Source organism: Erpetoichthys calabaricus, chromosome 3 (assembly GCF_900747795.2).
Source record: "Erpetoichthys calabaricus chromosome 3, fErpCal1.3, whole genome shotgun sequence".
In the NCBI taxonomy this organism is placed as follows: domain Eukaryota; kingdom Metazoa; phylum Chordata; class Cladistia; order Polypteriformes; family Polypteridae; genus Erpetoichthys; species Erpetoichthys calabaricus.
In genome coordinates this window covers 103,289,366-103,306,337 of record NC_041396.2, presented here as the reverse complement: position 1 = coordinate 103,306,337, position 16,972 = coordinate 103,289,366, and the positions used below count along the sequence as shown (strand labels likewise).

General features: G+C 39.7%; 1 protein-coding gene across 1 annotated transcript in view; it reads right to left on the bottom strand.

Moving 5' to 3' along the window:
* The window catches only part of pld5 (phospholipase D family, member 5), a 184,669-nt gene that overhangs the window by 123,279 nt on the left and 44,418 nt on the right, over positions 1–16,972 (bottom strand). The window contains exon 4 of the mRNA XM_051924697.1: positions 9,368–9,551. Within this exon, the coding sequence (XP_051780657.1) occupies positions 9,368–9,551 (184 nt within the window). The remainder of the gene's footprint in view (positions 1–9,367; positions 9,552–16,972) is intronic.

Here is a 16,972-nt window from a genome sequence, read left to right as displayed (position 1 = left end):
GACAAACTAACGGAACCATAAATATAAAGAACATTTCCAATGTTTGGTTGAAAATTCTTTACACTCAATAATTGCCTGAAGTCTGGAACCCATAGCCATCTTCAAGTGCTGGGTTTCCACCCTGGTGATACTTTGTCAGGCCTTTACTGCAGCTGTCTTCAGTTGCTGCTTGTTCGTTGGAGTTTCTGTCATCAGTTTTGTCTTTAGTAAGTGAAACGCATGTCCAATTTGGTTGAGGTCAGTTGACTGATTTGGCCTTTGAAGGATATTCCACTACTTTGCATTGAAAAGCACCTGGTTTGCTTTCGCAGTATGTTTTGGCTCATTGTCCATCTGTACTGTGAAGCATTGTTCTATCAATTTTGCAGCATTTGGCGGAATCTGAGCAAATTGTATAGCCCTATACACTTCAGAATTCATCCTGCCACTTCTGCCAGCTGGCATATCATCAATAAACTCCAGTGACTGACTTCCATTCACAGCCATGCATGATCATGCCATAAAACTGCCTCCATAATGTTTCACAGACGATGTGGTATGCATCGGATCATGAGTCATTTCTCCATACTCTTCTCCTTCCAACATTCTGGTATATATTGATTTTAGTTTCCTTTGTCCAAAGAAAATTGTTCCAGAACTGGATAGGCTTTTAAAAAATGTTTTCTGGCAAAGTCTAAACTGGCCTTCCTATGCTTGAGGTTTGCCAATGGTTTGAACCTTATGTTAAATCCTCTACCTTTACTTTTGTGGAGTCTTCTCTTGATTGTAGACTTTGGCTATGATAGGTCTACCTCCCAGAGAGTGTCCCTGGTTTGGCTAAATGTGAAAGGGTTCTTCACCAAGGACAGAATTCTGCAATCATCCAACACAGTTGTCTGCTGTGGTTTTCCAAACCTGGTGTGTTCATCAGTGTGTTTCTTCTTTTTAAGAACGTACCAAATGATTGATTTGACCACTCCTTGTGTTTCTGCTATCTCTGAAGGTTTTGTTTTGTTTTCTCAGCCTAATGAAGGACTGTTTTTTACTTGCATGGACAGCTCTTTGCACCTCATATTTAGAGTTCACAGTGACAGCTTTCAGATGCAAATACCACACTTGGAATCAATTCCACACCTTTTACCTGCTTAATAGTTAATGAAATAATGAGAGAACTGCTCCCATCTTGCTATGGAACAGCTTGTCAGTCAAATATAAATATATTTTTGAGCCCCTGAAGATGGAAAGGGTTAGGCTATGTCAGACAAATTGCCATCATTCCCAAATGGCTCATATAATACTTTCGGTAGGCCCCTTAAATTAAAATCTACACTTTAATCACATAATGATTGCTTAATTTCAAATCCACTGTGGTGGCATACAGAGCCAAAATTATGTAAATTGTGTCATTGTCCAAATACTTATGTACCTGACTGTATATGGCGATTTTCCGTCTGGTTCTAAAAGTAGCTACAAAATATAATACTCAATAAGGATTACAAAATATTTTTTTAAAAGTGGATAATTCAATAGACATTCTCAGATAATTTATTTTGTAGTTTTCTGCCAAATATCAGCTCTCAAGTCTTTTTTCATTTTGATGAAGTTAAAGTGAACAGATGGCGATAGAATAAAAAAAGAGACAAAATAGCACATTATCAATTAAGGACAAACACTTCAGTGCATGGCCTGTAATAAATCCAGTAGATATACTGTAAAAATGTAGTGATTCATCAAAAATTTTAAAAAGTTCAACATGGCATTTACATAATTCATTCTAAAACAAAAATTTAATATTTATTTAATGTGCCAAATGAAAAGTACTAATTTCTACCAAACTCTAGTAAAACAGACTTCTGTGACTCTTTGCAATTTCTTTACTCATATTATAGCAATGTTTGTTTGTTTAAAAGGACTAGATATTACAATCCCTGACAATTCAACACAGCACTTGCCTTGAGTGGGGTTGGAGATGTCTTCTTTGTCGGGATGACATTGATAATGATCACTCAATGATGTTTCCACCAATACGACATATCATCAGTGTGTACTCCAGCCAAATAGGGTGTTTTGGCCTTTAACCACAAAACACCCTCAGCCGAGGCTGGCCCACCACAGGCTGACCAGACCTGGGTGTGTGTCAAATGGTTACTAAGTGGTCATTTGGCAGCCTATAATGTCTTCTTTCACTTCAGCTACAACCAGTGACTGGTTCTTTCAGCGACAGTGGCAAGTTCCTTAATTGCCTACCTCTAGGCCTGCCCTCTGATGCCCACTTCCTTCAGCAGCTTTATAGTGCAACTGGCTACAATACCCCTGCTGCCCACCACTACTGGACATACCTTCACCTTCCAGCCTCGCTCCTCTGCCTCAGCTTCAAAATTGGCATACCGCAGCTTTTTTCTTTTATATGCCTCATCGATGGCGTCCTCCCAAGGGACTGTCAGCTCATTTATGAAGACACATCGGCAGGAGTTAGATCAAAGGGCCAAGTCTGGGCACAGATTGGAGGCTGCAATTTCAGTCTTTAATTTATATTAACACTCATTTCGCAGTCTTTGGCTGTACTTAGTGGGCATGAGTCAGAAGGTGTGGGCGTGGTTTGTTGTTTCTCCCTTTCCCTCATGAAAGTTGTTAGTTGCGGGAAGGTAAGCTAGGCATTTAGGGGCATGGCATTAGTTGACACTCATTTGTACTCTACTGTCGAGGCCTAGCACCACAGTGCCTGGTTATAACAACATGTATCTTCCTTGCGTTAAGCTATTTTTACAACCCAGTTTGAGGGTTGTTGGGGCTGCACATTGGTGACAGGCTGGGTCCTCTCCACGCCAAAGATGTAGGTTTGTTGGCAAGGGCAGCACGTTATATGGCTCTAACGAGGAAACTTGGCCTGTTTGTTTCCATGTTCCACAGCTTGCTCCATGTGATTTTACGTCTCTCTTTGTCATCCCACCTCATCCAGCAGCCCTGCTTGGCTTGGAAGACTTGTCTGGCTCATCTGGCTGTTTCCTCCTGGCGGTGTGCCTCCTCCACCACCAGATACCGGCATTCATATTTGCCATATGACTGTTGTTGATCCCAAACCAAGTCCCCCTCTGCCATACTGGACTTGCCCCAATGTCTAAGGGCAGCCTTTGCTTCTGCCACTACCAAAGCTTTTTCCTCCCTGTTGCTAGGATTGGTGCAGCATTTCTTATGAAGGGGTCACGGGACTCTTTGATTGTCATATCTAGTCTTGCTTTGACATATTTATATTCCTCCACAAGGCTTGATATAGGCAGAGAGAGGGCTCCATTCCCATACAGACCTATGGTGCTGAGGCATCTTGGTAGTCCAAGCCACTTCCTCACTTGTTTGCTCACCATTCTCTCAAGTTGTTTGGTATGGGATAGGGTGACTTTGTTGATGGTAAATGGCCACATGAGATGGGGCAGTAAACCAAACTGGAAGCACCACAGTTTCAATTTTCCTGGAAGAGCAGTGTTGTTAATTTCCTTAAGGCCACTAATTGTGTCCTGCCTGAGTTGTTCCACCTCTCCGAGGTCTTTGAACTCTGCGGTGTACCAATGTCCGAGGCTTTTTATGGGCTTCTTCAGGATTGTTGGTATTGGCTCATCATTTATGCAGAACCTCTCGTTGGTAAGCCAGCCTTTTACAATGGAGATGCTGCGGGATTTGCTGGCTTTTATTTCCTTTTGTGCCCATTTGATGTTTTCTTGGAGTTTATCCAGCAGGCATTTAGTGCATGCTTTTATTGTTGTGATGGTTGTCATGTCATCCATGTACACCCTAATTGAAGGAAGATGTTCCCCTCCAACCACCCACTATGAAGCTTGAATAATGAGCTCAATCGCCATTGTGAAGGCCAGAGGAGAGATTGTGCAACCCGCCATTATGCCAATCTCATGCTGCTGCCAGACAGTGGTACTGTCTCCTGTTGTGATGCAGAACTGGAGGTCCTGGAAGTAGGCTTTGACCAGCTTTGTTATGCCTTCTGGGACATAAAAGAAATTGAATGCTGCCCACAAAATCTCATGCAGAGCTGACCCAAAGGCATTGGCAAGGTCTAGAAACACCACATACAGATCTTTCTTTTCCTATTTGACTGTCTGCACCTGAATTTATTATTCAACTTTTAAATAGGCATTTTTTAATAAATGAAAAAAAAACTTCGTATAAGTGCTCCACCCTAGAAAAATGCCAATGACACCCCCGAATTAAAAAAAAAAATTGTTAGTCAAGATGTTATAGAAAGAACAACATTTAGCAAATAAATAAAACACCAAAAGGCTAATTTGGGCACAACTATAAAAGAGGAATAGACCTTAACTAATCTGGTGGGAATCTTGTGAACTTAGAAACCACCAAATATCATCAAGGCTATGCTTATCATGTTCTTTTGTGTCCTTCAGCACCTGATCTCTCTTTGTACGACTAAAAGCCTTTGTCACATCTAGTTTCAGGCACCAGACTCAATGGCTTCCAGCAGGAAGCAGCCTTTTAAACTACCTTGAAGGTTACCGTTCATTACCATTATTAGTATGATTTTCAAAGACAGAGCTGTCGTACAGTATGCCAGGGTACAGTACCCTCTGGTTGTATCTGGGACCATGGCATTGTCTTATGTAGTTAAAAAGACTGGAGGCCTTTAATAATTGGTTATCAGTCTTTAATATTGAGCAGCAGGGTCCCTCCAGTCCCATATTTACTTTTTCATAATTTTTGTTTTATTGTAAAGCTCTCAATGCATTGATTGTTGGCCCAATCTAGAGTGACAGGATGTCCTGTGACATCCACCCCCTTTGAACAATGGAAGCTTAAGAAACTCTTCGCTTACTTTGTGGATTCCTTTCTCTTTGAATGGCTTTTTAAAATATTCACCTTAAAACTCCTTAATGTTTCTTTAACTTTCAAAAAATATTTTAGAATTGTTGCCCGTCTAAAGTCAAGAGATTCTATAGACTACCAGAGAATGTAAAATAAGAATTTTGTTTTGTCTCGTATGTTGTTAAGAGCTAGACTTGAAATAAAAATGTGCTTTGGCGTAGGTGGTAAGCTAAACATTTCAGCAACCAAACCCAAATCAAGGTAGCACAAGGCCAATTGTAGAAGTCCATTAAATTTATAGTACATCATTTATCCTTTAAATATACATTTGCTCAAAATACTAAACCCTATTTAGAGTAAATTGAAGAATTGATTGATTTCATGTTTGCAGGATTGTTATTTCACAGGTCACCATCTTAAAAAAATCAAGAAGAAGGCAAGAATATAATGCAGTTTCCGATACAAATGTAAATGGACATTTTAGAGGTGCCATATTATTTTTTATCTATTAACACATCTCTGAACCTGCTTAATCCTATTTTAGAATGGTAGTGATCTGGAGTTTGTTAGCAGCATCAGGTGCAAGACCGGAATCACTGTAGAAGGGATGCCAGGCTATTGATGGGTTCTCACAAGCACACATGCACACCCATAATGGTCTATTTACTGAATTTAAAAAGTTTGGTCTAAACTATGCCTACTCAATTAGAAATGTACTTCACAGGCAAAATTAGTAAACACTGGCTATAATCAGCAGAGACTGTGGTATAGCAGGTCCATGGCTTAGAAAAAAGGCCAGTTTTAAATAAATATTCGCTGCACTCGCGGCTTATAGAGGGGGCATGGTAGTGTGGCCGGAGCAGTTCTGGGACGTGACATGCTGCGGGCATTTCCTCGTTTATGTGCACAGGTGAGGAATCATCCGCATCCGTAATTGATGCCGGGAGCTGCTAATTGCCACACCTGCGCCACATCCCCATTATATACAGTATATAGTAGGAGCGCGAGTGCGGAGGGAGATAAAAAACGAGAAAGAGAACGGAAGTTAGGGAAAGAAGAAGAAAGCTGAAAGCCAGTGTCGGAGCGAGCGAGTGAGTATACGCTCGCAGTATTATCGACAGGCAGCTGGGAGAAGAGCTCCTTCGTGGAGTGTTTGGCCAGCACTCGGGGCAAGAAGTAGTGGTCACTCCTGCTGAGCACTTATGAGGAGCAGGAGTGATCTGAAGGCGGTTGGCTTGCGGCATAAGGCCGAGGAAGGCAGTGGAGTCGGGGGCTTGGGAGGTTGAAGTCCCAACATGAGTGCCCTGGTCGCTGGGGACCCAAGTCTTGCTCTGGATCAGCCAAACGAAGCCAGGGATCGGGAAGCTACCAGACCAACAGAAGTAGGAGAAGGTCAGCTGCAGGTAGGGCAGCTCCCCTGGTGCATAGCCTGGATGGAAGAAGCAGAGGAACCATTAGGAGAAGAAGGCACCAGGTCTTGTTTTTAAAAGATTGCTTCCAGCTATTGTTTTAACCTTGCTTTTAATGGAACTATTTAGATTTTAACCTCCACTGTTTTACCTCATTTTTAATGGATTACAGTGGACCCTTGACTTACGAACTCAATTCGTTCGCAAGGGCTGGTTGTAACTCAAGTTGGTTGTAAGTCAAGACTATTTTTCCCATAAGAAATAATGGAAATACCCATAATGCGTTCCGAACCTCCCACTGCAACACTTACTTAACCTTTTCATAATGAAAAAGGGTTGTATAATGTGCATACTTTACCAAAACACCAATAATTTTTCTAATGTACTAACCAAAAAGTAATAAAAAGTGCCTAGCCTACCAGAAACAACAATTTCATACTGTACTCACCATTTAATTTGACATCTTTGGGCTGTAGGAAGGGAGGAGGATGATAATGAAACTGAAGGCTTTTTAAAGGCTTTTGTAAACTTGCGCTAAGGCATTTGCAATCATTTCAATAGCTTCTTTTGCGTTAATTTTAATCTCCTCCTGCCTACAAGTTATTCTGACGAGAATTTTTCTCAGCATTTCCTTGCGATGATACAAGGAACTGTTTCTGAACTCTTCTGAGACCCCCCCCCCCACTCCCCACTCAATGGGAACGACATGCTGAAGTGCGTCCTGAAGCATGATTGCCGCGACTGTGGAAGCTTGCTTGTCCATTGCCGGGCAGGGATATCACATGCATATCACCCATCGATATCTTTTCTGTTTGCTTTGGCTGAGAGACTCAGCACAGCTTTAAGCCGGCTGTTGCCCCAGCAACAGATAAACAGTCTTCCATACGGAGTTTGGACTTTGGCATGTCTTCTAGTTGGGGGAGGTCCCAAGAGAGTTTACAAACCTGACATTTTATTGAATGAGTGCCGCATTAATAGGAATGTTTCTGTTTGTTTACAATCGCGCAAGCGGCTACACGTGACCGCATTCAGGTCGTAACGCAAGATGTTGGTCGTAAATCAAAATAAAAATTTTGGTCGTAAATCAAGTTGTTCGCATGTCAAGCCGGTCGTATATCAAGGGTCGACTGTATTTATTGACTTTTAGAAGCACTGCACTGTTTTGGACACTGATTTGGTTTTGTTGTTTTTAATAAAAGCACTTCTGCACTTTGCACATTCCCCTTGCTTCGTTGTGATGTCTTCATTGTCCAGCTCATCTGGTGACATTACCATCGGTGTTGGGTTCTAGGGCTCCCAAAGGTGAAGTGGGAGCATGAAGCAGAATCCACATCGTCACAGAGACATGATATCTTTTAGAGGGAGTGCTAAGAGTGTCATCTGCCCCTCCTAGCAGATGAACTCCATCAGACAGCATTGGCTGGGATGCGTTCTTACGAAGAGCAGGTTCTACCCCTCCTCACTTAAATAGACTGCTAGCTGCCTGTCCGCTGGATTATAAATAGCCTATATATTCATATTGAAATTTCACTTTTTCTTTTTGTAAGGGGGGGCACAGAGGTGCTTTAGGATTGGATTCAGCCTAGATTAAGCACAGTTGATAATGCTATGTTATTTTAATGCAAAAGGTGATCAAAACAGATCAAGCCAGACGTTTTTCACCTTTAATGAATTCTTGAAACCAAAAATATTTAAGTGAATGGCAAATGGATGAATTATTAAGAAACATTTTAAAATACAAACATTTGCAGTGACTTAATTACAACTTAACAAAATGTATACAATTTTGAAGACTTTATGAGGTACAGTAGTACTGTATAAGCAGTATGCCACAATGTCCAGACTCTGGAAGAATGAGCATTACAACACCAAATATCCAAATCAACAGTCTTTTATTACACACAGTGAACTTAAAAAAAACAACATAGAACAAGTACAAACAAAACAAACAATGTCTAGAATCCAGGTACCAAAGCAACGAAAGTGGTTTTCTGTTTTTGCCAAGCCTAGGACATTTCCTTTTCTCCTCTGTTGGTCATCTGTCTCCCACCAGTTCATTCATGCTGTGTAATTGCATTAAGCCCTAACCAAAATTTATGCCTCACCTTACATTTTAGTTAAGGCAACACTGTTGAGTAATTTCTAGGGATATGTGTTTTGTAGAGCCACAGTTACAGCCTTCTTCCACTGTGCCAGTTTTTGCCATCGATTTACTTTTAAGAGGGCAGGCTCAAAGGAGTCCCCTATGCCATCTGTTCTTGCCAACACGGTTACAATACACATCACAATTTCAAACATTTCCAATATGAGATTCACTGTTAGCATCTAACAACTTTGGAGAAGTAAGCTAATCTTTCTAGATATACAATGTGCAACTATGTTAAGAACTCCAGGACACTAAATGAATTTAACTGGAAATACCACAACTTGGAGCATGTGTTTAGTAATGGTATATAATGCTCTCTTTGATTACCCATGTGTCGTGTACCTCCTTTTTATACCAACAAATGTTTGGTAGCCAGACAACAAGTTGTAATATAAAGTTTAGCCATTAGGGGACATCACAGACCCCCACTGAAACCTCAGACACAATTACACTGACTACAATTCTGGATTCAAAATGACCTTTATATTAAACAAAATACCTTTTCACAGGTCTCATACTAAACAACATTTCTTTTCTTCTCTATTCCTTTCCTTTTCTCCTCCAGGCAAACCTTGTCCGACTCCTCTCCCAACTCTGACTCCTGATTGGACAGAGGCAACCCTTTTTATCCTGGACCCGGGAATGCTTCCGGTGTCAAGGAGGAAGCAAACCCTGGTAAGGCATAGCCCCCTGAAAGTAGGGCCAGCCCTCCCCAGCAACTCTCCTTGTTGGCCCCCAGCATACCCTGCAGGCACATGAATGGACATACTGGCACAGGAATGCTGCCATCCAGAATGTTGAGGGAGCCATGTACTCTTGGGAGATCATTTCCCCCTGTCCATCCACTGCATTAGATTCCCTGCCAGACAAGGGTAAAAGGTTTATCCCAGCCTGGATGTCAGTCCACCCTTGCTGTCTGTCACAATAGCCATACATGCTGTACATACAATTATATATCAATTCATTATGTATAATACAGCTGGATCGTCAAACTTATTTATACATCTACCTGCCAGGCTGAAGGGTGAATCTGTTTCATATCTGTAGCATTTAGATTCCAGTGAGAAGATACAATTTCCACTGTCTTTTCTGCTGAATCCAATAGGCTGAGCAGTCCCAAGTTAAGAGGAAGATATAATGTGCCATTGTCAGAATAATATAGATCTTCAGGGATGTTTTCTACAAGAACAATTCTACAGAAACAGAACAGAAGCCATCTATGAGACATGTTAGTAAGAACAAGGAGGCACACAAAAAGAGACACAACAGCACTAACAAAGAAATGCACACCAGTAAATTAAAGCACAAACAGAAGGTAACTCTGGGAATTGAACTTTTAGAGTGAATGGTTACAAACGAGGAGAATTCTGAAACCTTTATTTAAATTTCTTCATATTCTCTTATTTTACTTGCAGGTACCTGTTCAAGGAAAAAAAATGTAAAGGTTTTTTTTTCATTCACTGATGTACAATAATCATCATATTGTAACACAAGCAAGTCAAAGATGCCTGTATTTCAGGGTGACTGCTGATTTCTGTAATAAATCAGCTGAGAATCACAACTAATTTCTGCATTCTAAACTGAAATCCTGTCGATTTCTAGGAAAATAATTTGTACAGTGTTTTGTAAATATCACGTACAGTAAATTCAGCTGATTGGTTGGCAAATTAGAATACTTCACCCATAACTGTTTTTTTTTTTTTTTTTTTTTTTTTTCCTTGCAGTGTCTGATGGCAGAGGAAAATTTTCTAATCTCATGTTTTCATGGAGAATGAAAACTAAAAAAATTCAATGAGTTTCAGTGCAGGCCAACATTAAACAGCAGCAAACAATTTCAAAACATCCATGAAAAAAAATCTAAACTTTTTTTTATCTAAAATATTGTTAAATAAACACTTCTAGAAAATCATCTCATGAATATCTGGGGAGTACACATTCAAATGAGAGCAAGCTTTTCAATTGAAGACTTAACTCCTCCCTTATTATTTGGTCAGGAGTCATGCCTAGTAATAGATTATTCAGAGTGTGATCTAAGACAAAAGTACCATAAGAGATTAAAAGTTAGAAAATCAAGTGAAAACATAACTGGATGGAAAGTATATGTGGTATTTGTGTATATCCAAGGTGTTTCAACAAGCAGAAGCTCAATTTACCAGTGCAAGTTGGGTTTGAGAAACCTGGAAGTAGTGCAGTCGAGGAAGCAATGAGAATAGCAGTTAGTAGTGCCATTAAGGATAGCCAATGAATAAGCAGATAACACTGGTCAACAAGCATTTTGCTACTGGGATTCTTTCATCTGTACTTTTAACAAATTTCACTTGCTGACTCCAAATCTGAAAACCGTTTTCGTCCAGCACGTCCCATTTTTTAGTTATGATGTTCCAGGTCTTGGACAACTAGGCTGACTGGACAGTAAAGGCGATGCGTTTCAGCATTTAAGAAATAAGTTTGGTCTTGAGAAAAGTGAAGTCAAAATTAAGGAAGGTTTTTGTTGGCCCTGAAATCCGTGAACTGATGCTTGACAATGAGTTCAAAAGGAAACTGAAGCCAACTGAATCAGCACTCTCATTCGTGCAGGTTGTCCAGAATTGTCTTGACAGTCACAAAGCAGAGAATTATACTGAGCTTGTGGAGAATATGCTGAAAGTATATTAGCTTATGGGAGCCAGAATGTCACTGAAGACGTGTTTTTTACATTCTCATCTCGACTTCTTTCCACCAAATCTAAGCGATGTCAGAGATGAGGATGGGGAAAGATTTCATCAAGATATAAATGTGATGGAAAACTGATATCGGGAAAAATTCACTCCGAGCATGATGGGTGATTACGGTTGGTTCTTGCAAAGAGAGACGGATGTGCAGTACAAGCGCAACAGTGAGGGCCTCCAACATTTTTGAGCACGATGACCTCACTTTTATATTGAGGTAAATTGACACAAATATACATTAACGGGTCTCTGGTATCATCTTCTTCTTTGTTTTTAGAATAAACACATCAAAACAATTTTGGTTGGACATAGTCCAAACTCCAGATATCGTGTTGATATATTATATTGATATTCTAAAGTGTCAAAACGTCAATGATGTGTATTTCAGAAACCTGACGTGCTAGCTTAATTACGATTTCATATATGAAATCAGTGTAAAAACCTTAATAAAGAGCTGCTCTGAAGTTCCCAGAAGCAAACAAAAAATATTTTTTTGTTGACCAGTGAATAGTAAATTATTGGACTCCTGTCCAATAAATGATGGGGAGTCAGGACTTCAGTTCAAAAACCCAATCCCATCTCAATGCTCTCCCCAGACGTTCACAAGAGGATTTTCTGGAAGCTGTTTATTTAACAATATTTTTTACCAAAATACATGTGTCTTGGACATTGATAGCATATGACTATATACCTGATATGCAGATTATGTAATTTGAGTTTTCCTCAAAATATTTTTCGTTTTGTTGGTTGTTGTTGTCTAATGTCGGCCCCTATTGACACCCATTGAATCAGGAATTTTGTTATTTCTATTCAAAATTAAAACATGAAATTAAACATCTCTGCCATCATTACAAGCATTAAGGGGTGAATAACAGTGGAGCACTCCTTTAATAACTGTATGTTTACAAATGTCAATCAACGTATGGTCTGATATATTGTAAACTATGTTACAGTGCATTAAAATCAACATGAAATTTTATAATCATTAAGTACAATAAATAAATTCAATTTTTTAAAATAAATTGGAGAAAACATAGATTTGTCTGTGCAACATATATGTACAGATTTACTGTATTCACTCACTGTATGCACTGTATACACAATATTAATACTGGGTAGGGCCCTCTTTTGCTCTCAAAACAGCCTCACTTCTTCATGACATGGCTTCTTCAACATGTTGGAAACATTCCTTTAAGGAATCTGGTACATGTTGCCATGATTTCATCACACAATTTCTGCATATTTGTCAGTTGCACATTCATACTGTATAATCTCTGTTCTACTGCATCCCAAGGTTGTTCTATTACATTCATATCAAGTTAGGCCATAGTTGAACACTGAACTCTTTGTTACATTCATGAAACCAGTTGGAGATGACATTTATTTTGTTACATGGTGTATTATTATGCTGGATATAGCCATTAGAAGATAGGTAATCTGTAGTCATGAAGAGATGTACATGGTCAACGACAATACTGAAATAGGTCAGGACATTCAAGCAATGATTGATTGGTACTAACAGACCCAAAGTGTGGCAAAGAAACATTTTCAACACCAGTACACCACCACCACCACCGCTCCCGCAAGCCTGGATTCATGCTGTTGGTACCAAATTCAGATTCTATCTTATTTGTGACTCGGCAGAAATCAAGATTTTCAGACCAGGCTATGTTTTTCTAGTCTTCAAACTGCCCCGTTTTAGTGTGCCTGTGCAGTTTGTAGCCTTCCTGTTCTTGGCTGAAAGGAGTAGAACCTGATATGGTCTTCTTATGTTGTAGGTGTGACATGTTGTGCATTCTAAGATGCTTTTCTGTCCACCACAGTTATACAGACCTGCTGTGGGCTGGCGCCCTGCCCGGGGTTTGTTTCCTGCCTTGTGCCCTGTGTTGGCTGGGATTGGCTCCAGCAGACTCCCGTGACCCTGTGTTAGGATATAGCGGATTGGATAATGACTGACTGGCTGACAGTTATACAGACTGGTTATCTGAGCTACCATGGCCTTTCTGTCAGCTCACACCAGTCTGCCATTCCCTTCTGACCTCTCTCATCAACAAAGCATTTCGATCCACAGAACTGCCTCTCACAGGATGTTTTTTTTTGGTTTTGTTTTTTGAATCATTCTAAGTAAACTGTATCAGCTGTTGTTTGTGAAACTCCCAGGAGATCAGCAGTTACAGAAATATTCAAACCAGCCCATTTTCGCCAACAGCCATACCAAGGCTGAAATCACTGAGATCACATTATTTCCCCATTCTGGTGTTTGATGTGGACATTAATGAAGCAACTGGCCTGTATCTGCATGATTGTATGCATTGGCAACTGCCACATGATTGGCTGATTAGATAATGTCAGTCAGGGTTTGGGGCATCTTATATTACAAGGAAGAATTTAGGTGTAACATTGCCACTAACCAGATTTTCATTTGTACTAGAAAGTATGAGCACAATCTAGAGGCACCTGAGCTGACAAAGCCCCCCAACCCCCCCCCCCCCCAATGGTGCCCCAATTCTTCTGTTTATCTTGTGTCTTTTTACAATGATCATCCACTGACAGCATTTTTTAAAATACTACTAGATTTTATCTAGCCATGGAACTAACTATAGCTTACACTTACTTTAAAATTCTGCTCTATGTTATTTAAATTAGTAGTTTTCATGATAAAATCTGCTAAATTCATTTAACAGATTTTTTGTAAGCTGCGCTGAATGATGGTGTCTGCTAAATTAATACTGATTTATTAAAAGGGAATTCTGAGTGACTCTTACAGTGCAACCTCTAATGCCTCAATTTATATAAGTGAGAGAGATAAGTAGGGTACATTACATGTTCTTGCCCATAGAAGGAAACAAAAGTATAACAGTCATTAGTAAATCTGTTTAACATGTTTGAGCAATTACAAGTTACTTTATTTCAGTTTCTTATCTGTATTACACGTGGAAGGCGTCAGAGTGCCAGCTCCATTTTTCTCTTTGATTACATCACTTTGCACTCACAGTGAACCCCATTTTAATGAAGGACTGTGTTTTCAAGTATCACAGTCATTTGAAAGCTGAAATTTTCACTGGGTCCATGAAGGAACACCGCATGAAAATTTAAAAATTCCCCCCAGTAGCATTCTAATCAGAATGCTATTATGTGATTAAAGCATCATTGGCACAAGATCTTCCTTTTTCAGATTATTGCAGCAATGATTAAAGCAGAAAATAGTTCTGGGTTACACTCCATGGCCTTCAGTGGGAAAGACTCAAACCATAAGTATAAACACACATACACATACAAACACACACACACACACACCCACACAAGTGATGGCACTCACTGTCCTGCCAAGAATAAAGTGTATAGTTGAGGTTGCACATACCATCAAGACTATGCACTGAAGAGTCAATCGGGCCAGCCCCACTAACCAAAGTCAAGCTAGCCAAACTTAGCACAAACTAATTTCAAAACTATACTAAACAAAGCAATGTTCTTCTGGATAAGAAATTACACTATATACAATAGAAAAATGAAGAAAAAAATAGCAATACAAAGTTGAGTTTACTATAATCATTGTAATAGTAAATTATTAAGGGAAGCTTATTTTGCACAAGAACACCATCTGCTGAAGCCATGCTTCACTGCCCTCTAATTCAGAGACACCACTGGATTCATGTATTTTATATACTTTGAATCTTTTGGGAATTTATTTTTCTTGTATTTTAGTGACATTTTTGATTTACCTTTCAAGTTGCTTTATAGTCTCATTGAGATCATCATTTGACTTTGGTTTCTGTTTAACCATCAAGTGTACTTTTAAATTGAACATTTTCATTTAAATTTACAATTATTTGCTTGGCAGATGCTTTTATCCAAAGTGACTTACAAAAGAAATTGTACTGCAGAACAATTATTATTATAGTGAATCTTTATACAAACTGCTAGCTGAAATACCCAGCATTGTCCGGGAGGAAAATAAAGTGTTTTTTTTAATTGTTTGAGAAAAACATTTATAAAAAAAATACAACTTTAGAAATAAAAATAAATTAACAAACAATACTCACTAATGTGCTTGTTTTGTGGTCTTGTATGTATGTTATCATCCAGTTGACGCTCGGAACCGGCCAGCTCTATTTAATTTGAAAAGCAACTGGGGCGCGGTGGTGCTCAAACATACAGAATGCTGGCAGTCACCTGCTATATACTGACCATGATCCTAGAAAGTATTGAAATCATCAGAACTACTCTGGGCATCTCTCTGCTATGAGGATTCATGTTGCCGACGTGCTCACATTGTTTGTGGATGAGCAGCTAAGCGACTGTCTTTCTTAGGAGGTTTCCTTTTGCCAGTGTGCTGGCCTCGCTTGCGTATCCTCAGAGCTGGAGTCCTCACCCCGACTCTATGTTTCACTTCCAGACACACACACTTGCACGTGAAGAACTCTATTTAATTTCAAAAGCAACAGGGGCGCGGTGGTGCACAAACATAAAGAATGCTGGCAGTCACCTCCATTATGCCCTCTGTTGGTCGTTCAGAGTGTCAACTGGATGATAACATGCATACAAAACCGTAAGATCACCCCCACCCTATCCAGAAGGGGTGGGTTAGGGCTGATTTCACCCTACAGTATTTTTAGTCGACCATTGAGAAACATGTGTGCCAAGTTTCATGAAAATAGCTCCAGCCATTCGGAAGTGTTGCTGGAACATACATACATACACACATTGGCTTTTATATACAGTCATATGAAAAAGTTTGGGAACCCCTCTCAACCTGCATAATAATTTACTCTACTTTCAACAAAAAAGATAACAGTGGTATGTCTTTCATTTCCTAGGAACATCTGGAGTGTTTTCCAAACAAAGATTTTTAGTGAAGCAGTATTTAGTTCAAGTCAAGTCAACTTTATTTATAAAGCACTTTACATACAACAGCCGCTGACCAAAGTGCTGAACAAAGACTAAAATAAATTTTAAACAAAAACAAAATAATATCTAAGTAAATAAAATACAATAAATAAAACTAATTAAAACATAGTAAAAACAACTAAACAGAGTTAAAACAGAGTAAAATCAATTTCTCACACAGGATCAAACGCCAAACCAAAAAAGGTAAGTCTTAAGAGCAGACTTAAAAATGGGCAGTGAGGAGGCCTGTCTAATGTGGATCGGCAGTGAATTCCAGAGCCTTGGAGACACAACGGAAAAAGCCCTATCCCCCCTGAGCTTTCGCTGAGTCCTAGGCACATCCAGAAGCAGCTGACCAGCTGATCTGAGTGAGCGGGAAGGAGAGTGCATATGCAGCAGCTCAGCGAGGTAGGGTGGAGCAAGCCCATTTAAGGACTTAAAAACAAATAAAAGAATCTTAAAATGAATTCTAAACTGAACAGGCAGCCAGTGCAGTGAGGATAATACAGGTGTGATGTGCTCATTCTTTCGTGTGTCAGTTAAAAGGCGTGCAGCAGCATTTTGCACCAGCTGCAGCCGAGACAGGGTGGACTGGCTAACACCAACACACAACGAATTACAATAGTCCAGCCGGGTTGTAATGAAGGCGTGGATTACTGTTGTAAATTGATCTTTGGAAAGAATGTTTTTTATCTTCGCCAAACGTCTTAGCTGAAAAAAAACAGATTTCACCACCGCACTGATCTGACCGTCCAGTCTAAAATCGTCATCTATCCTAAAACCCAAATTTGTAATAACAGGCGTACCATATTGTTCAAAGGGACCCAAATCCACAGGATCAGAAGTAGAAATAGACCCACTGGTGACCCCCGGGACCAAAAACTATAACCTCTGTCTTATTTTCATTAAAATTTAAAAAGTTCACTGCCATCCAAGCTTTCACCTCTTCTAGGCACATAACCAAAGTTTGTATGGAGTAAGCATCCTTGCGTTTGAGGGGTACATAAACCTGAGTATTG